Below are 20,456 nucleotides of genomic sequence, written 5' to 3' on the forward strand. Positions count from 1 at the left end.
TGGAAATGTAAATGCACGAAGCTGAAGATAAAAAATGGAGAGAGAGAGAGAGAGAGAGAGAGAGAGAGAGAGAGAGAGAGAGAGAGAGAGAACAGGGTTTGACTGTAATGGTATCGGAACACATTCGATATGGAGACTTCAGAGATATCTATAAGCTGTGATGAACGTGACATCAAACACCGCTCAACGCTCCCCCAGGTTACACGACCGGCATTCATTTCAAAGGATGCGCCGCCGCATTGTGTTTACATTTGATTGCATTTGAAATGTTTACCATCAGAGTCAATGACAACTTCGTGAGAATCGTCTTTCAGTTCTTGTGATGTCAAAGCAAGGGCGATTAGTACTAATTCCTGATTACGTCGAGTCTTTGTGCGTAAATCAAGTACGTATATATAGTATGTGACACGTGAAAGTGTAAATATCGATTGTGGTATTAATGTTTCTCCGTATTATGTGTCTGATGGACGAGGTTTAGAAATTGCGTCATTCTTGCTCTGCAGAACTACAAATATATACTACATTATTGTAAATATTTAATGTCTATATATAAACAACACGAATCAGAACAGTATAGATAAGTTTATTCCAATTTTGGGCCCAGAGGGCATAACAGTAAGACAGTTTATAAAGAAGGAAATTCAAAAAAGAAAGAAAGTTTACAACATTAACTACAGGTTACATAGACTGCAAACTGCATGCGGATGCAACATGCTGGGGAAACAAGTACATATATATGAATTGCTAATCATGTATATATAGAATTGATGTAAAAGGGATAAAATCGAGATAATTTGGTGTTTTGAGTTTTGAGTTTTGATGTTGCAATTTAAATCAAAAGATTTTGTCATTTATTTCTCCGAGAGTGGAAGAAATTATTGCTTCTTTTATCGTTCACATTTTTCTAAACAAATGACTACTATTTACCTTAATTTTGAAAATTTTAGGGTGGTGGTGGCGCCGGCTACACCCCTTAAATCCGCTACTGGTCCTCGACAACATTTATGATATCAATTCGTCCAGTTACAAAAGATTTACCAAATCTTTTATTATACCCAGTGAATATAATTGCACCAAAATATATATTACTAACATGCACAAAGTTTAAGGAAATAAAGATCATGCAAAATGTACAACGTTACATGAGTGTGGAGCAACCTTAGAATTTTAGAGGTTGATTTAATGCATTGCATCAAAATATGTCAAATGCAGTGTGTATCCTGAATGATTCTCTTCAAAGTATCCAGTTTCCATTCTACATGTAAATGACCGTGTATGATAGTGTAGCGAGATCGAAGTCAATTTTGTCTACTTGCCTGGATGGTCGAGCAATCTAACGCGCTGGTCACACATTGCTACTGGATGGTCGAACAATCTAACGCTTCTACTAGATGGTGGAGCGGTCTAACTCGCTGGTCAGACATTGCTACCAGATGGTCGAGTGATCTAACGCGCTGGTCAGCCATTTCTACTAGATGGTCAAACGGTCTAACTCGCTGGTCAGACATTTCTACTAGATGGTGGAGCGGTCTAACGCGCTAGCTGTGCACACTCTTTAGTATATTTGGTTCTGTAGGTCAGCCCCGGTTGGGGGTGGAAGTGTGTATCCACGTATAGTGACTTTCTCTAGATCTATGTATTCTATACATGTATATTGGTTAGCAGTCGCCTGGTATCCGAGGCCCTCCGATGTTCAACGAACGACACCGGAAGGTATCGGGTACCAGGCTATGCTTAGCAGTAGAAACTCGGACTTGGATGCCTTTCTGACAGCTATTCGAATGAACAGTTTCTTTTTAACCATTTTAAATCGATATATTCGCATTAAAAACCAACTCATTTTATAAAGATAAAAATAGGTTATTTATTGAGAATAAATAACAACAAGTAAACATGAATAAAACACCAGCTGCCTAGTATATGAAACTTACCCATAATGCAACGAATAAAAATGCCCAATCAGGCAAATGATAAAAAAGAGTTGACTACCGCTACTTTATGCACTAATACAAGATTACATCATTTGTATTTTACCAACAATACTGGGACTAGTACATCAGACTAGAAAATTGAGATTTTTCAATAAAACAAAACGTGGTATGGGGCGATTGAAATCAAAATCTTTAGAAGCGTCCATTGCCTGCCTCTGTATAGGTGAAGGTTTCTATGAAAACGCTTTCCGTCTGGTCGTAAAGAAATTCTCTCGGTAGAAATGTTTATCACAGAATATTAATATTTGTATCAGCCCTCGACGGAAGGAAATTAAAATCGAGCTATGCATTATTATAGTGTATAATACAGACGGATTCGCGAGAGTAATAATGATTTCCCCCCTACCCTATTCGTCTCAGCTTGGAATTAGATGATTGAAGTTTGAACAAATCGTAATGTTGTCGATCCACACATGCAACATCAAATTTCAAGCCCTATACAATCTGTAATATCCAGGAGGCTCCAGGGACTTCGTCCCTGGGCCCCCATCAGGGCTTCACTCTGGACCCACTGGGGGCCTCAAGAAGGACCCAGGCCGTCTGTCTCATAAACTTGCGCCCCCTCTAACCGCAATTCCTGGATCCGCCCCTGAGGACAGTAACTGCTATGCTGGTATTTTCTCTATTGTTTGTTATTGATACAATGATTTCCTTGTTGAATCCACAATTAATTCACACATGTATATGTACACCTGAATTTATACAGTAGAGGTTTTTGTTTTGAAACTGTTGAAAATTTGTCATTTTTAAACAGTTTTTATGTATTTTTATTATGTCATTTAATGAAAATGTGCGATTTTCTGATGTTGATATATACATCTGTTTATGTATGTCTGACATCTTCAAAAACTTGTACGTTTTCTTTGGTTATTGATTAAATGAAACTATATTCAGTGGAAATTAATATAATTTTCTAGATTGAACCATCCATAATGCCACTTTGTGATCTCAATGAAGAGATTTAGTTTGAAAGAGATTAAGATTATTTATAAGTCGATATAGCTGAACAAGCAACGTACATATAGGCAACAGAGAATATCACATATGGTATAATATGACAGAGTCGTTATGTGGAATCTAAGCAAGGGGCCGAACTCCCAAGAATTATGTAGATAATCGTCACGCCGTAAGAATAAATGCAATCTTAAAATAAATCAACATGTTCATTCAATGAAATTTCCCATTCAGCTCTATCCGCTGAACCATTTTCCTATTTTGAGTGAAACAACTTGCATCCCAATTTAATGATAATTAATGACGGTGAAAGTTGTATATAAACCTGTTAATATCACAAATGAAATTTATGCCACCATGTGGAACTTTAATTTCATTGTTAATTTTAAATCTCATTCCTCTAATCCGCGATTTTAATTTACTACTTCTAACACTAATCTCTTTGTGGGGTCACACTTTCTTATGCTCTCGTTATTCAAGACCCTTAGTGCTGACCACAAATCAAAACTTGCTGAACATGGACGCGTAGCGTTTAATTTTCATAACCATGTCTTGGTGGACGGGCGATATAAGGAATTACTCCAATGAGGAATTCCATGGTTATTTCAGTGATATCCGACTGGTTGCTTTGCGAACGTTGCCGAGAAAACCACCAAAGGAGATATTGTCCCTTCTACGGACAACCTCTGTACACTCCCCTTACGCCCAGGCGGAGTCGGCACTCGCAACACCGTCCTCCATCCAAAGTACTCGCGAGTTTTCCTTTCTACCTGAAACTACAGAATTTGCTTATTCGCCCAACCATGACCTTCATCTTGATCTCGGAACACCGAGCACAACAGAAGAACGATTCAGCTACTTTCCTGTCTCTGCCAGGACTCGCCTGCACAAATGGCAGCAACTCAACGATGATGAATCTCATAAATCAAGTGATGGCAGCAAGAAAAGTTCCATATTCCAGAAATTTGCTTATGGCATGGCGGTATATGTCGCCATTGCTCTATTAGCGCTTATCGTTATTGTTGGGATTTTAGTAACGTCTCTCAAAACATTGGACAACAATATCAATGAAATGAAAAAAGTAAGTATATCAAAATTCATTGATTTAATCAATCATAATGTAACATCAATCATATTGTGAATGGTGTGGATTCAAAGAGCTAGGAGGAAATGAAAATAAATTGTTTTCTCAGCGTGTTCAGCATCATCGTTGGAAACTCGGGGCTGATTATAAACTGTGTGCCTTTCTCCCCCACACGATTCATTAATGAGCGTTACTTTCTCTTTCACTTAGTAGATGAAGCTGCATTTCTTTCTTTCGTCAATTTTTTTTTCATTACCCTGCAGGTTTTTCTCCATGTGAAAAGCCATCAAGTTGTGTTTCCCTTTTCCGTGCACGGTTCATTAAGCTCCGTTCCTTTCTCCCACACAGGGTTGACAAGCAATATTACTTTCTCCCACACAGGGTTGACAAGCAATATCCCTTTCTCCCACACAGGGTTGACAAGCAATATTCCTTTCTACAGCATAGGGATGACAAGCAATATTCCTTTCTACAACACAGGGATGACAAGCAATATTCCTTTCTACAGCACAGGGTTGACAAGCAATATTCCTTTCTCTCACACAGGGTTGACAAGCAATATTCCTTTCTCCCACACAGGGATGACAAGCAATATTCCTTTCTCCCACACAGGGATGCCAAGCAATATTCTTTTCTACAGCACAGGGTTGAAAAGCAATATCCCTTTCTCCCACACAGGGTTGACAAGCAATATCCCTTTCTCCCACACAGGGATGACAAGCAATATTCCTTTCTCCAACACAGGGTTGACAAACAATATTTCTTTCTCCCATACAGGGTTGATAAGCAATATCCCTTTCTCCCACACAGGGTTGACAAGCAATATTCCTTTCTATCTCACAGGGTTGACAAGCAATATTCCTTCCTGCCACACAGGGTTGATAAGCAATATCCCTTTCTCCCACACAGGGTTGATAAGCAATATCCCTTTCTCCCACACAGGGTTGATAAGTAATATCCCTTTCTCCCACACAGGGTTGACAAGCAATATTCCTTTCTGTCTCACAGGGTTGACAAGCAATATTTCTTTCTGCCACACAGGGTTGATAAGCAATACCCCTTTCTCCCACACAGGGTTGATAAGCAATATCCCTTTCTCCCACACAGGGTTGATAAGTAATATCACTTTCTCCCACACAGGGTTGACAAGCAATATTCCTTTCTGTCTCACAGGGTTGACAAGCAATATTTCTTTCTGCCACACAGGGTTGATAAGCAATACCCCTTTCTCCCACACAGGGTTGATAAGCAATATCCCTTTCTCCCACACAGGGTTGATAAGTAATATCACTTTCTCCCACACAGAGTTGACAAGCAATGTCCCTTTCCCCCCTACAGGGTTGACAAGCAATGTCCCTTTCCCCCATACAGGGTTGATAAGCAATGTCCCTTTCCCCCATACAGGGTTGATAAGCAATGTCCCTTTCTCCCACATAGGGTTGACAAGCAATATCCCTTTCTCCCATACAGGGTTGACAAGCAATGTCCCTTTCCCCTATACAGGGTTGATAAGCAATGTCCCTTTCCCCCATACAGGGTTGATAAGCACTGTAACTTTCTCCCACACAGGGTTGACAAGCAATATCCCTTTCTCCCATACAGGGTTGACAAGCAATGTCCCTTTCTCCCATACAGGGTTGATAAGCAATGTCCCTTTCCCCATTACAGGGTTGATAAGCAATGTCCCTTTCCCCCATACAGGGTTGATAAGCAATGTCCCTTTCCCCCATACAGGGTTGATAAGCAATATCCATTTCCCAATGACACTGTTGATTTTGCCGTATTCATTTCTCCACTGCAGGATTCGTTAAGCTACATTATTTTAATTTGTTCATCACAATGTTCCTTACTCCTTCACAAGTTAGATTAAACTACACCCACCCCCAATATATTAAGCTGCATTTCTATCTCCAACACAAGGTTCAATAAGATGTGCTCTTTTCTCAACCATCTTGGTGATAAAGCTACATTAATTTATCTGGCATGTTGTTGATTAAGTTACATTCATTTATCCATCACGTTGTTCATTAAGCTACATTTATTTATTGATCATATCGTTGATTAAGCTATATTCTTTTATCCATCATGCGGTTGATAATGCTGTGTTCCTTTAACCACCACGCGGATAATTAGAATGCATTCGTTCTTCTTCACACCGTGGATTCTGCTGTGTTCCTTAACAGACTGCGTTAATTTCACCATCATTCGGTTCATTATAATTATGCTGTGTTTTATTTTGTTTATTTACATTTTGTTTAGTTTTTTCTCACATCACTAATGTAAAAGTAATGTATTTTTTTCTCTATGTGTTGGGTTCAGCTACGTTCCCTTATTGATGACATAGCTGTATATAGCTTCTCTGTTTACGATGTGGTTCATTGAACAGTGTTACGGTCTCGTTTGATAAAATTGCGTCCCAGATAATGTTACACCTACAACTATACATATAAACAGCGGTGATTTTTCGACGACAGTTTAGCACGCATCTCAAAGAAACGTCATAAATGTTAGACGTTTTTGTCTATATTGTTTCAAAAGATATAATATAGAAACAATTTTATAGCGAACTGAATTTCCGCTTGAATGTTGCAGATTGGTGGTATCTAGCTCATGGGGGAAATGATAACACAAACTTCCATGCACTTCAGTGTGCTGTGTAGGTTTTCATAATATTTATAGACATATCTTTTAATCTTAAGCTTTATAAAGATGTATGTATCACACGAAATGCAAAGCAATAATAATGAATCTAAGCGTGAAATGGTTCGACAGAATATTATCGAATAGAACACCTTTTCTGGGTACTAACACTCGCTTATTGTTTCATTCAAACAGCGTCTTTTTTGTGTGATAAACTTGATAAGGATGAGGCAGCAGGCTGAGTCTTTGTAAACCTTTACGTGTATCATGACTTATCTATGTCCTTTTTTATGTTTAAGGAGAATATGGCTCCATTAACAGGCAACGACCCCCCTCTATATCCTACAACAACAACTAGTAGTGCAATATCAACTAAATTCCAACAACCAAAACCAAATTCTGAGGTAACAAACATGGCGACCACCACTACATTAAAAACTACCAATCCAACACCAAAACCAACTGTTCCACAGCCAACAACATCAACAAAAACTGTAACTAAGGTCATCACGGAGTCACCAACGACAACAAAAACATCATCAACAACACCATCTCCACCATCAACGATAGCAACTAGTACTACGAGGACGACGAGGACGCCAACAACAACGACAACAGCAAAACCTTTACCTACCACCACACAGACAACAACAAAGTCGACAACAACAGTAACGACGACACGGACAACCCAATCACCAATTACAACATCGCCACCTTCGACGGACCCAATGCTCTGTGACAGTTCATTCTGTAGTTCACTAGCGTACGAAATGTTGGGACGAATGAATACGTCGGTGGATCCATGTTCTGATTTTTACAGCTACTCTTGTGGGGCATGGATCTCAAGCAGGAGACTCTTACTCGAAATGAATGTCATAGAAACTGATAGGAATTCTGTGATGAGTGACGTCAAGTTAAACCTGAAACAAAGACTGAAAGGTAAATACAATGGCTTACATTCTTTCAAGGATTTTTAAAAATCGTTTCTTCTGTTTCTTTTTTAATTCCAACACTGGTGCACGTCTTATTTTTACCAATGGGAAGTAAAATGTCAGTATCCGCCATATTTGTTTAAGGATTATTTCAATGATTCCAAAGGAACGGGAGGGGTGTAGTATATATACTACATGTACTTCGTTTTCCACATAGTGGGTACTTGCTGCGTAATTTATTTCATTTAAATTATTTGTTTTTCAGATATGCTAAGTGAAACAGTAATTTCAAGTGATTCCGATTATATGAAGGCCATCAAACTTCATTTCCAGAGTTGTCTGGACTCAAATACCAGACCGGACAGCAGTCTAAGTATGTACAACATCCCAATGGACTATGCTCTTCTCAATTTCCTTTTCATAAATATATGTAATTTAATATATTGAGACGCAATACATTATCGTGCAACATGTATTCTATTGTATGTAATTATCTGTAGATGGTAATAGTATTTCAAATTGGTAAACTTTGTGTAAGTATTTTTTTTCAATGTATGATGTTGACGAAAAAGAAAACTGTAATCGCGGTTTTTCCTCGATGTATGGGCATTTTTACAGTTTCAATAATTCAGATTGTTACATTTCTTACCTGATCAAGATAGAGAGCTGCTTATTCTTCCTAGGCAGCTGATCCTACCTCTGGTGTGTCCAGAGATCCATGTTAACCCTGCTCTTAATAAGCCGTTCTTGGCAAACTGATTTGACTACGGATAACTCCGTTTACCTGATCAGGATATGGGGCTCACGGCGGGTGTGACCGGTCAACAGGGGATGCTTACTCTTCCTAGGCACCTGATCCCACCTCTCGTGTGTCCAGGGGTCCGTGTTTGCCCAACTATCTATTTTGTATTGCTTGTAGGAGTTATGAGATTGATCACTGTTCGTTATCTTCACCTTGCATTTATGAGATTGATCACTGTTCGTTGTCTTTACTTTTCATAAAGTAACCAAAGATGTGCAGAGTATGCTAGAGAATCTTGGGGTTGATCGCTCCATGACGTCAGTTTTGACACCATCCATGATGCAGTACTCCCTTTTCTCGGATTATGGCGCCTTTGGTTTCTTTAAGTATGAAATCACGGGAAAAGTTGTTAAAGATACAAAAAGGAGCATCCTTCAGGTTTGCACAAACGTTTGAGACCATAGTTCAAATTCATTATACATGTATACTTTTTTATGATTAATTCAACCGTAAAACCATCTAACATAATTGAATGTACCACTGTTATACCATGCAAACCATTTGATTCTAATAGTTCAACTTAATAAGTATTTGTAAATATCTGTTTCACTATAAACAAATTATCTACCTTTTGAACAATTTTATTTTTCGAATATCTAATTACAAGCTCAGAATGATACTTTCTGGAAAAAGTGATATTTGAGAAATTCTTGCACATGTATATATGTAAATATTTTCAACATTTTAAATGTGTATTCCAAGTGGTCTCCCAACTAAATCTTGATTCTGAAAATTAGGTGTCTAATTTGAGAAATCCAACAATAAGGGTACTCGTTAAAACTTCTCCTAATTGTTGATAGGAATAAAATACTTTTCTATGCCACCAACCACTGAAACAATGGTAAATATCTACCGACTGGATGCTTTAATGTTGTACAACTGGTATAAATATGACCATCAATGAACTCGTTCATGATATTTTCACACACTTTTCACAGCTTTCTCCACCTGATTTGTATTTACAACAGAGTGTGTATCTTCTCCCGTCTGAAGACAACGAGGTAAGGATATTACAAGAGTAAAGTTTAATGTTGCTAAATCAGATGGCTCTGAAGAAGGATTTCTTAATTTTGTATTAATCCTTGTAGGAGTTATCCCACCTCTGGTGTGTCCAGGGGTCCGTGTTTGCCCAACTATCTATTTTGTATTGCTTGTAGGAGTTATGAGATTGATCACTGTTCGTTATCTTCACCTTGCATTGATCTCTGTTCGTTATTTTCACCTTTTCATCTGTTCACTGAAAGTATAGAACATCTGAAACAATGTTTGTCGTTAAAAATACGGTCCGCTTTGATCCATTTTGCCCCCAAAGTTCAAGTTAAAAAAAACTTCAATGACGTCACAGTATTGCAAGAACATGGATATCGATTTAGACAGGGATCATTCAATAATTTCAAAATGTTTCTTGCTGACCCCACCATTTTCAATATCAAGCCACGGCACTGGCGTTGAATAATACATTGTTGGTTTGTTGGATAAAGATGACATTCCTTGCTTCTCCTCCTCCCTTACCAAAACTGAACCACGATGACGAGTCCGTATGATTTAACTGCCACCTGTCATATCATCTCAGCTTCTGACTTTCCGTGTCGACGATTAGAATGAATTGTTTCATGATGTGGTTATTTTCGTACTCACCGCCTGTCATTGAAGAACACTGGTACAGGTCAAAAACCTATCGCCCATGTTCACCCATGAACAAGAACGATAATCCACGAATATGGCATAGAGGTCAGAAAGACAATGCATTTGAAAATTAGAACTACGTGTATCACATTAGGTCATACACCCTTGTTTTGCATGTTGTCGTAAATGCACGTGAATTGACTGTTTCGTATATCATGATTCGCACGTGTTGCTATTTACTGAAAGTACAACGTAGCTTGGCATCTGATCGGACCTCTCGACTTGGGACATCCAACAGATTTGATATTCTACAAGATCTCGATCTGTCACACATGATCTACTCTTATCTACATCCACAGCATCGTAGTAGAACACGGTTGTGAGTCCCCGCATGGATACCCGTGGGTAATCAATGATACATCCACAGATAATCTGCATGTTCTTGAGAGGGTACATGTATATATTACCTCAAACGTATACAGCACGATTTTAAATCAAGGTAGATAAGATTATGGTTTTGGGGTGCAGAGAGTATATTTTGGAATATTTTAGTGAAAGTATTAATCGAAGAAACGCATTGGTATTTTACCCCAATGTGTTAGGTACAATTTCAAATGAAGTTTGACGTTCTTTTGACAGATTCAGTAGGAATGACCTTTTTGGCACGTTTTAATGGACATTTTATTGCTAGAAATATTTCCTTAGCATACTTTAAAATGATTCATGGTCAATAAAGGTGTAGCTACAATTCCTCTGTAGACTTTCTGGCGAGTTCTGAAGGAATACGAGAGAGTATGAAGAAGGAAATTAGTTGAAACATAAAGAAACATTGCATCATCATGAGTAGATATATCTGCTATCAAACTCTGGGTCTTTTGGTTACGTTGATATTGTTGAAGACAACTTTACATGACCATGAAACAATTTTAAAACTACTCACTTTTCTAAATATTCCCGACAGGGACGTAAAACAATATTCAATCAATCAATTAATCAATCATTACTTTTCTGAACGTATTGTAACTTCATTGTCACCACTTATAGCGTCACCATGACGACACATCAAGTTGAACATGCCCAAATGTGTACGTTCTATGAGGAGATCGGCGGAAGTGATTATTATTTGCTTGGTTCACGTTCTTTCCAGACTTTTTTCACTCCCATTGAGGCGTTGTAGGTGAAGTGCCACAGAAGAAGACCGCGACACTGGACCTCCATTCCAAGGTCTTATCCGAAAAAACCATGAATTAGCGAAGGAACAATCACAACCTATGTTTACGTCTTAGGTTTGACACGGCCATATCATGAGCGGGGCCTGACCTTACAAGCTCCCTGTCACAAAGCGAACTTTCTACTACTGAGCTACCGCGACCGGTCGGCTGAAGTGGTCGGGTAGATATGAATAAGCGTTGTTTCATGCAATTCCGCAAATTAAAAAAATGGTTGACAGTAAAACAGACGCAAATCATATTGAGATGATCAGATGAGGAAAGGAAAACTGTGTAAAACAGTACTATTTCCGCCATATGTCTTTAGTGACACAGCACCATTACCGTGATGTCCTTGACAGTGACCTTGGGTACTCCTTGTAGAGATTGTGATGGAAAATTACAATAGTTTTTTCATAATCCGAAGTAGTCGTAAGATATTATGTCAAATTTACCGCTTCCTACTGCATTGTCCACTAAATATCATGATATATGGAACAGCGGGGGTTCATGGTGAATAGTAGCCTTAACACGAATGTGCCAAGTTTCGATGGCTCAAGTATAAGTTCTTTGCAGTCAGAAAATTCTTATCATTCGCATCCATCGGAAAGACAGCATTCCATTGATTTGAATTAATAGTGGATATACAGTTAAAGTATATATTTAACAACAAATTGTTAGACTATTGATCCACATTTTTAAAGATTGAGTTGTACTTTGGGAATGAAATTTGAGAAGTAATTTTTTTTTTCATTTGGTTAACACGTTTTTATTAAACCAGAGCTATATTCGTATTCTTCATCCTAGAATTACATGGGAGATACTGCCAACGAAAAGTACACTAACTTAAAATCAATAAGTACTACAGGTGTATGTACAATAATATAATGGTAATGATACAAATGTTCAATAACTTTCAGATTGCCAGGCGGTATTTTGATAGATTAGTCCCGTTGATTCAGCGTTTCAACAGTAATCTTAGACCGGTTTCTAACCTTGGTAAGTAGGAATCGCAAAATCATGTTTTGTAATACATCACAGGATAGGAATGCGGATTCAGTTTTCCAATTCATATTCTCTCATTCTGGTGCAAGATTCAGAGTGCAAGTTAAGAAGCAAGTATGGCAAAAATACAAAGTGAAAGTATAACACCGGGGTAAAATGATCTAGAGTCGTATGACATACTTGTTTGAGCTATATCAAGGTACTATGTGTGACAACTAATCCTGACTTTTAATTATATATAAGGATACATATATGCATTGCCTTATTAAGATATTCATACTTTTACAACTACCAGATAATATAGACGGAGAGCTGCGACTGAAAGTTGCAGAAGTCTTCGAATTTGAAAGACAAATATCACAGGTAATCTAGGCCTACATGACATTCATCAGAATATTTTTAGATCTCTTTTTCCTTTGTTAATTTTTGTTTATTAAATAAATAATATTGGTTTAGAATTTAGGTAATTTAAATTTCATAGAATTATTTGTGTTGTTACAGCATGTTAATTCGTGCATTGTAGGCTATTCGTGTTGCAAAGTCTTCTAATGAAGAGAAAGTATCATACTCAGTCAGTGCACTACAAAAGAATCTCCCAAACATTGACTGGACCGTAGCTCTACCGCAGCAACAGTTGTCTTATGACACACCTGTTCAACTCAACCACCCTAGCTATTTTTCATCTCTGAATGGCATGCTTGGCAGGAACCAACAATCTACACTTGTCATGTACCTTTATATTCGCGCCATTTTAACAGGAATCCTTCCATCTGCGCCAAAATCAACTCGCCAATTCATGGATAGTATGTACGATACAGAGACTGCACAAGAATACACGTCAGTAGACTGCTTGGATAGTACGCTGAAACTACTTCCAGAGGAAGTGCTTGTGGAGTATACAAGAACATATTCCCAAGATATCAAAAACGTACGGGACTATCTCTCCTCTTTATTTAGAAATCTAACGGATGAAAGCATCCAGTCTTTTTCTTCTTACCCTGGTTACAGCGACGAAACCAAATTCAGAATGTCCGGGATTTTGTCATCTCTCAATCTAGTGAGTGCGCCGATACCAGTGATTCCCTGGACGGTCGTTCTATCCACAAATAACGATGTGCTTCATTTATTTAGAGCTAATTTTGCCCATCAGGCACATGCTTCTCGGTTGATGAACAGAATAGGAGAAGTATATACCGTTCCCGATATACCATGGTATGATGTAGATATCGTGTATGATAAAGAAATCAACACTCTAGGTAATTTATTTCTTTTTTCTTAATGTAGTTGTTATAGATAGAGAGTTACAATACAGCTCTACAACACATTTCATATATGCATGAACGAATATTACAAGATTAATTCCGGACAAAATTATTACAGAAACCTCAAGGTTTTGAGGACATGGTTTTAATAGCTGCTTTTTAAAGATCACACTGTAAATGTTATTTCGATTATTTTGATTTATAATACTAAAGTCTAACAAATTAAATGTGATTTAAAAATTTTCCTCTTCAACATTGTACTGTTTTATCAAATAAAGGGCAGATAACTTTATATTTTCCTATGAAATACTGAGGATGTGTATAGAAAGTATAAAGTATCATGGAATAATCTTTTATGCGCAAACGGCAGAGCAATAATTATCATACCATAATAAGATATTAAAGCTATACATGAAAGGTGAAGATAACGAACAGTGATCAATCTCATAAGTCCTATAAGGAATACAAAGTAGAGAGTTGGGCAAACACGGACCCCTGGACATACCAGGGATGGGACCAGGTGCCTAGGAGGAGTAAGCATCCCCTGTCGACCGGTCACATCCGCCGTGAGCTCTATACCTTGATCAGGTAAATCAGTTATCCCTTGTAAACATCAGTGTGCCAAGAACGTGAAAGGCCTAAAAATCGGTATGAAAGAAGTCAGACAACATTTGACCCAATGATAGGTTATACCGTATTGACAAGATCAATACACCTACCATATAATTTGCGAAATATTGACTTTAAACGAGAGTGTTGAATCCCATCTAACATCATTTTGTTTGTCAGTAGCCTATCTCGATTTAAAAACTGATCATAAGCAGAACAAGCTCTTGCGTATCGAATCAGTTGAAAGATATAAACACCATATGCAGGTGATAATGAAATATTTCTAATATGATGATGAGTAATTGGTAGATATTCGGAATAAATCACACTTTTCTACCATCACATCATGCCATTTTTGGACGGCTACTAGTACATTTAATCGTTTTCTCTGAATTTGATACTGTGATTATCGTCTAAAGTGCACCTCATCATTCGAGGAAACATTTACCACCAGAAACTAATCCACATGTTCTTGTTTTTTAAGGAATGGCGTATGGAATCCTAAGTTGGAAAACAAACCTGAAACCAGAGTTTCCCTTCATGTCCACTGTTGGTCTACTTCTATCAGAGAGAGTTACAGACGCAATTTATGGTATGTTGTCATCCGGAATTTGCATCTTTTAGGGAAACAAAAGATCACTGACTTCAGAATAAGAACTTTGAAAAATTCTAAAATTAACATTAAGTGCTGATAACAACTATTGTTGCATATGATATTTGAAAATGCCTGCACATTTGAATCGATAAATGCATTATCTGAGAGTGGTATGCAATGGATATTAACTCTGCTCTGACACTAGAACTACCATTAGCATTGAGTAGAATTGTATTCACATTTAGAAACGTTCCTCGGAGCAGGCACTTTTTTACTCTTCATACACTGAAGGACCAAAAGTTTGAAAGGCAAACGAATGTTTTATTGGGGCAAGAATTTGTACGCTGGTTGAGGGTCTACTGACTAGATTTGATGATATAGTGTTGTATCAGATTTCCTTGCGAATATTTTTTGCACACATCACAAATCTTTATGCATTTTTTTTATTGTATGTACATGTATGTAAAACGTCCGAACATGTGACAGACTATATTTGGATTCAACAATATTGGTCACCCTTTTGTCTCTCTGATTGGGAATTCTGTTTGAAATGAAAAATAGATTTAATGTTTAACACTCCGTATCCTCTGATAAAACATAGGTTTGTCGCATTTTGAATATTCTATTGATATTACAAATTTGCAAACATTTTCCTTTCTTCGTTGTGTGCCACTTAATTGTCTTAAAATACTTTTTAAGAATTGATTTTTTAAAGAAAACTTTCCTGATTTAATGTTTTCTCTCTCGAACATGCTAATCTGTTTAAATGGCTAGTATCTCGCAGCAGCAGTGAATTGCCCATTCATTATTAACCGAGGTCTTTCGGTAAATTTTGTAACCTTTTCTATTGACTTTCAATCTAACTGGGAATCGTAATGTATGTTTTAATGGATACAGAGCAACTTTCATGCAATGATTCTAAATGTCTAATTGAAAACGATGTTTCATATACGCCGTGATGTTGAAGAGTCTTCGTTAGTGCGCTCCACTAATATTTAGATGAGGTCTGCAATAAGAGTAAGTATTACATATATGCCGTTGAAGATGCCATATATTCATCCAAAGTACTTTATTCGCCTGATATTTCATCTGAAAGAATCCACTAGGGAGACAAGAGGCGAAAATGCTAGAGAGAGAGGGGGAAAAAATCCAAAGGGAATAAATTCATTAAATGCTACAATTCAAATATAACACACCTCTCATGATACAAATTTTCCCTACGAAAATGCAAATGTAACAAAAACAAAGTAAATAGATACAACCAGATAAATGAGTAGATAAATCAATCAATCATAATAGAATAATTGATAATAATGATAAATCAGCACGGCTTGTGTATTCTTTATCGTCACTCTGTGTCCATTTATAAAACTCGATCTGGATTCCTTAGGTTAATTGTTCGTCAATACGGGGCCTCATTCTGATGCTCCTGTGAATACACACTATATAACCAATTTAGATCGCGTGCAGAAGATATTTGTAAATTACATCGAAACTACCAACACATTTGGATATTTAGTTCAATTTATATTGAGTATGGCAGGAAAAACAGACGCAGTAATCGATCTTTAAGAATATGAGTTCTAGATACGAGAAATTGCACGAAGGACCCTCTTTTTGAAATGTAGGCTTAGGCAGACTTTTGTTTTATCTTTGGTATCAGAGAAACGCTGAAATATACATGACTTGAATGTGTAACTATTCTCATACCGATAGTTTCAGAAAAAAGAATTATATCCCATCTGACCAAAACCACTTAATAGATTTGATTAAACCATTTACTCTATATGAAATTAATCCACTGAGTTCCTGAAAACATCGTGCATGCATAAATAATTCGTGTGGTCGTGTGTATTCAGTCAAAGAAATGAATTGGAGAATAGATCATACACAATTGACCAGACGGCGATAAAGATAGCAATTATCGGATTATTCATTTCAAACAATTATCTGCATATAGGAAGTAAGACTTTGCTGATATCGACTCTCGACTATGAAATGACTACTTTGTAGGGTCACTCGACATTCAGTCTGCGGTCGATGGTTACTGGAGTGATGGTTCTTTGAGGCATTTTCAGGACAAACGCGACTGCTTCATGAATCAACTGTTTGAGAAAAGAACTGTAAGTCTAACCGGTAGACCTCTAGTTAAGGAAGCTCCATACTTGCATTCTCAAGGTTCAACGTAGAAAACTATATTAATTTCATACTTTTTGTTTAATGCAATCGATGATTAAAGGAAATACCAATGTTGCTACCTTATTAAAGATTACAGACATACATATACAGATATATATATATATATATATATATATATATATATATATATATATATACAGTGATCACCTGCTTTAATGCCGCACATCGCCAAAAAGTTCAAAGTCCCGTTTTCCTCGCTATGTAAAAACCCGTTATATTGCCATCCCCTGCATACCACCATCCGCCAACCTATTTACAGGTACTATTTGGTCAATTACCATTATAATCACCACCGCTAATTATCGCCAATCAACGGCAGGACAATTTCAGTGAGCAGGCTTAGGCAATTATCCGCTATTAGTTCTCAAGGTATCAAAGTTTGGAGCAGATAATAAGTTATGTAAATCATATTCAACTGAGTTCAAATATGCAGTATTGTTTTTGAAATCCAAGTATGGCGGATACACCGAAGTCTAAGCGTGTTGTACATAAAACTAAAACTGGAAATCATTAAATACCCCTACCATTACGAGTCATTTACGATCACTGGACGCTGGGATTACCCAGGCATTCAAAGCACGATGTAGTAGATAAAATTTGATTGATTTCTTATGACAGCTGTACATATACCCCCTCCCCCGATATAATGCCACCCCCGTTATAATGCCAAAATTGCCGAGGTACAAATGTTGGCGTTATAACGGGGGATCACTGTATATATTTAAATCACTAACGCTTTCTGGATTTTAACATCCATCCTCAGGTGAATACATGTACCTTTAAATGCTGAACACGTCTCAATATAAACTCCTCAAATAACAACAAACAACCAAATAGATTCATTTTTGATGAGTACTTGTTTATTCAATGCATATCCGAATAGATAATTTTATGTTTTGTTTCCCAAAATTCATGCCTCTAATTTCACATTTGGCAACCCAACTTACACTCCAGATTCCCTTTCCACAATGAGTCTTTAATCTTCAAAACCACGTGTCAGTTTAAAACACATTTAATATCCCAATTAATGGAGGGAATGAATATGAGTTACCAAACGTATACTGAATTCCAAAACTTTACAAAACCCTTACGAAAAGAGATAAATTGCAGGATCCAGCAAATGATATACCAAGCCCATATCTTTACTCCTCACCAAAACATCAACTGCTATAAAGGAGAAACCTAAGACTTATTTTGCTAGAAATGGTGTAAATCGAACGTGGATTCTGATGGTTTTCAAAGAACGTTTAGTAAAACCTTTCCAAAAACAACATCATCAAAGCGTTAAATGTTTCCACGCTTCACACCATGTCATGATAAATTAGAGACTAGGGGCATCTTTTTGGCATCATAGAGAGATGCGTCTTGAATAAAAATGGAACTCGGAAAAATTAACATTTGTTATGAGTCATTCAAAATTAATTTGTTAAAAACCATTCAGATTCTACGAACAAGTACTCTGAAATTGATAGTAAAAAGATGTTGGATTTCCTCACTGACAATATCTACATACATTGTAGTTTTGGCGCAATCAGTTCTTTCAACAGGCTATTGAATTCAAGCGGACACGAATTGCGCTCCTTTAATAGCTGATCTATTTTTGCATTCTTATGAGGCAAAATGTACATAAAAACTCCTACATACATCTATATCCCCGTGAAATCGAACTGAACGACACCATAGAATCTTCTATATCTGTTTCGTATTTGGATGTATTAATGAACATAGATGTCATCGGCACACTAACAACTCAACTTTATGACAGACTTTATCTTCTCCGTCGTCAACTGGCTATATCTATGTAGAAATAGTCCATTATCACCTGCTTATGAAAGGTGAAGATAACCAACAGTGGTCAATCTCATAACTCCTATAAGCAATACAAAATAGATAGTTGGGCAAAAACGGACCTCTGAACACACCAGAGGTGGGATCAGGTGCCTAGGAGGAAGAGGCACCCTCTGCTGATTAGTCAAACCCGTCGTGAGCCCTATATCTTGATCAGGTAAATGGAGTTATCCGTAGTCAAAATCAGTGTGTCAAGAACGGTCTAACAATCGGTATGAAACACATCAGACAGCATTTGACCCAATGACAGGTTGTATTGGCAAACTAGATCGTTATAACGATCATAGAATTAGCGAAATGCTGACTTTAATCGAGACTGTTGAAATCCCTGAACCACTTGTTTGTCAGTAGCTTGCTTTTGTCTCTCAACTGATTTGATATGCGAGGGCATGTTATACGTATGATCAGTTTTTGAATAGAGACAATACTGGAAAATAAGTGAATGTTACAGGAGTTACAAGTATCTTGTTTAAAGTCAGCATTTCCAAAATTCTTATACAATTTATCTAATACAATCTCCCATTAGGTCGAATGCATTCTAACGTTTTCATACCAATGGTTACGCCATTCTTTATATACTGATTTTTATTACGGATTACTCCGATTATCTGACCAAGATATAAAGGTTCAACAAGGGGATGTTTACCTTCCTAGACACCTGACCGACCTCTGATGTTTCCATGGATCTGTGTTCGTCCTATTCTGAGTGTTGTATTCTTTATGAGATTTATGAGATTGTTCACTGTACCTTATCGTCATCATTTCATGTTACAAATTCACGGTGATTTATGTAGACAAAACCACAAAATAAAATTAAAAATCTATCCACAAAGCATTTGGTCATCTAGAAATTCATGAAGTTTAAACTTTTTCAATCTTTTAATGAACATGTCCCACTTTTAATGATTTAAGTAGTTAATATACAAGTTGCAAACTTTGATTTAGAACAAGAGGACATTTTCCCCCTATGTTTGTACATTTACCTTTATTCAGAAGAAGTGGAACATGTTGCGCTACGAAAGACAATTGCACTACTAAATAAACAACATTTTGAAAATAGATATTATTTGACCTATGATTAATGTGTATATGTACTTATTATGAGTTGCCTTTCATTTATTAGGAGACTGGTATATACAAAACGAAGCAAGTGATGTCAGGACATGCTGGACTATACATAGTAATGCAGGTATGGCTGACATATTCAATTAGAGTTGTTCAAATGCTTATGAGAACATACACATATAAATGAAAGAAGGCGTTGATGCAAATAGAAGTACAAAATATAATACTACAATACATATGCATGTATTGTAAGCATATTGTATTATCAATCACTTGTATTTCGCGAGATTTTATTTCATTAATCCTAATTACTCTTACCAAATTTTTATTTGTAAGACAGTTAATTTTCCTCATACCATAAAAATAAGGTTTTAATGGCTATATCTTAATAAATCCATAGTAATGAACCTTTTTTTTAATTAAGCGTTAGCGGAAAATCATTTCCCGACAGAATAATTATGGGAGCAGTAACAAAAATAATTTACAGTCACAACGGAAAAGAAATAAGGACAAAAATAATGTATGCACGAGACTGAGGCAACATTTGGACAGGTTAAAACCCTCATTGCATGTCATATATTTCTTTATTCCAATGGTATCTCCAAATACTTAACGTTACAATCTAAACATGGCCTT

The 20,456-nt window shown here is 36.9% G+C and overlaps 1 protein-coding gene across 1 annotated transcript; it reads left to right on the forward strand.

The window, feature by feature from the left end:
- The first annotated feature begins 7,439 nt into the window (after positions 1-7,439).
- Positions 7,440-16,897, forward strand: LOC125656699 (endothelin-converting enzyme homolog). The gene is made up of 8 exons (XM_048887294.2): positions 7,440-7,608; positions 7,867-7,974; positions 8,606-8,781; positions 9,342-9,404; positions 12,158-12,236; positions 12,538-12,605; positions 12,766-13,498; positions 16,722-16,897. Exons 1-8 carry the CDS (start codon positions 7,440-7,442, stop codon positions 16,895-16,897), a joined length of 1,572 nt encoding a protein of 523 aa, XP_048743251.2.
- Positions 16,898-20,456: the final 3,559 nt, after the last annotated feature.

Source organism: Ostrea edulis, chromosome 7, assembly GCF_947568905.1.
Source record: "Ostrea edulis chromosome 7, xbOstEdul1.1, whole genome shotgun sequence".
NCBI classification, from domain to species: domain Eukaryota; kingdom Metazoa; phylum Mollusca; class Bivalvia; order Ostreida; family Ostreidae; genus Ostrea; species Ostrea edulis.

Coding starts and splice junctions, on each gene's coding strand:
- LOC125656699 (XM_048887294.2), top strand. CDS start 7,440: ATGTTGGGACGAATGAATACGTCGGTGGATCCATGTTCTGATTTTTAC. Junction 7,609..7,866: donor CCTGAAACAAAGACTGAAAG/GTAAATACAATG, acceptor TTTGTTTTTCAG/ATATGCTAAGTGAAACAGTA. Junction 13,499..16,721: donor TAAAGAAATCAACACTCTAG/GTAATTTATTTC, acceptor ACTACTTTGTAG/GGTCACTCGACATTCAGTCT.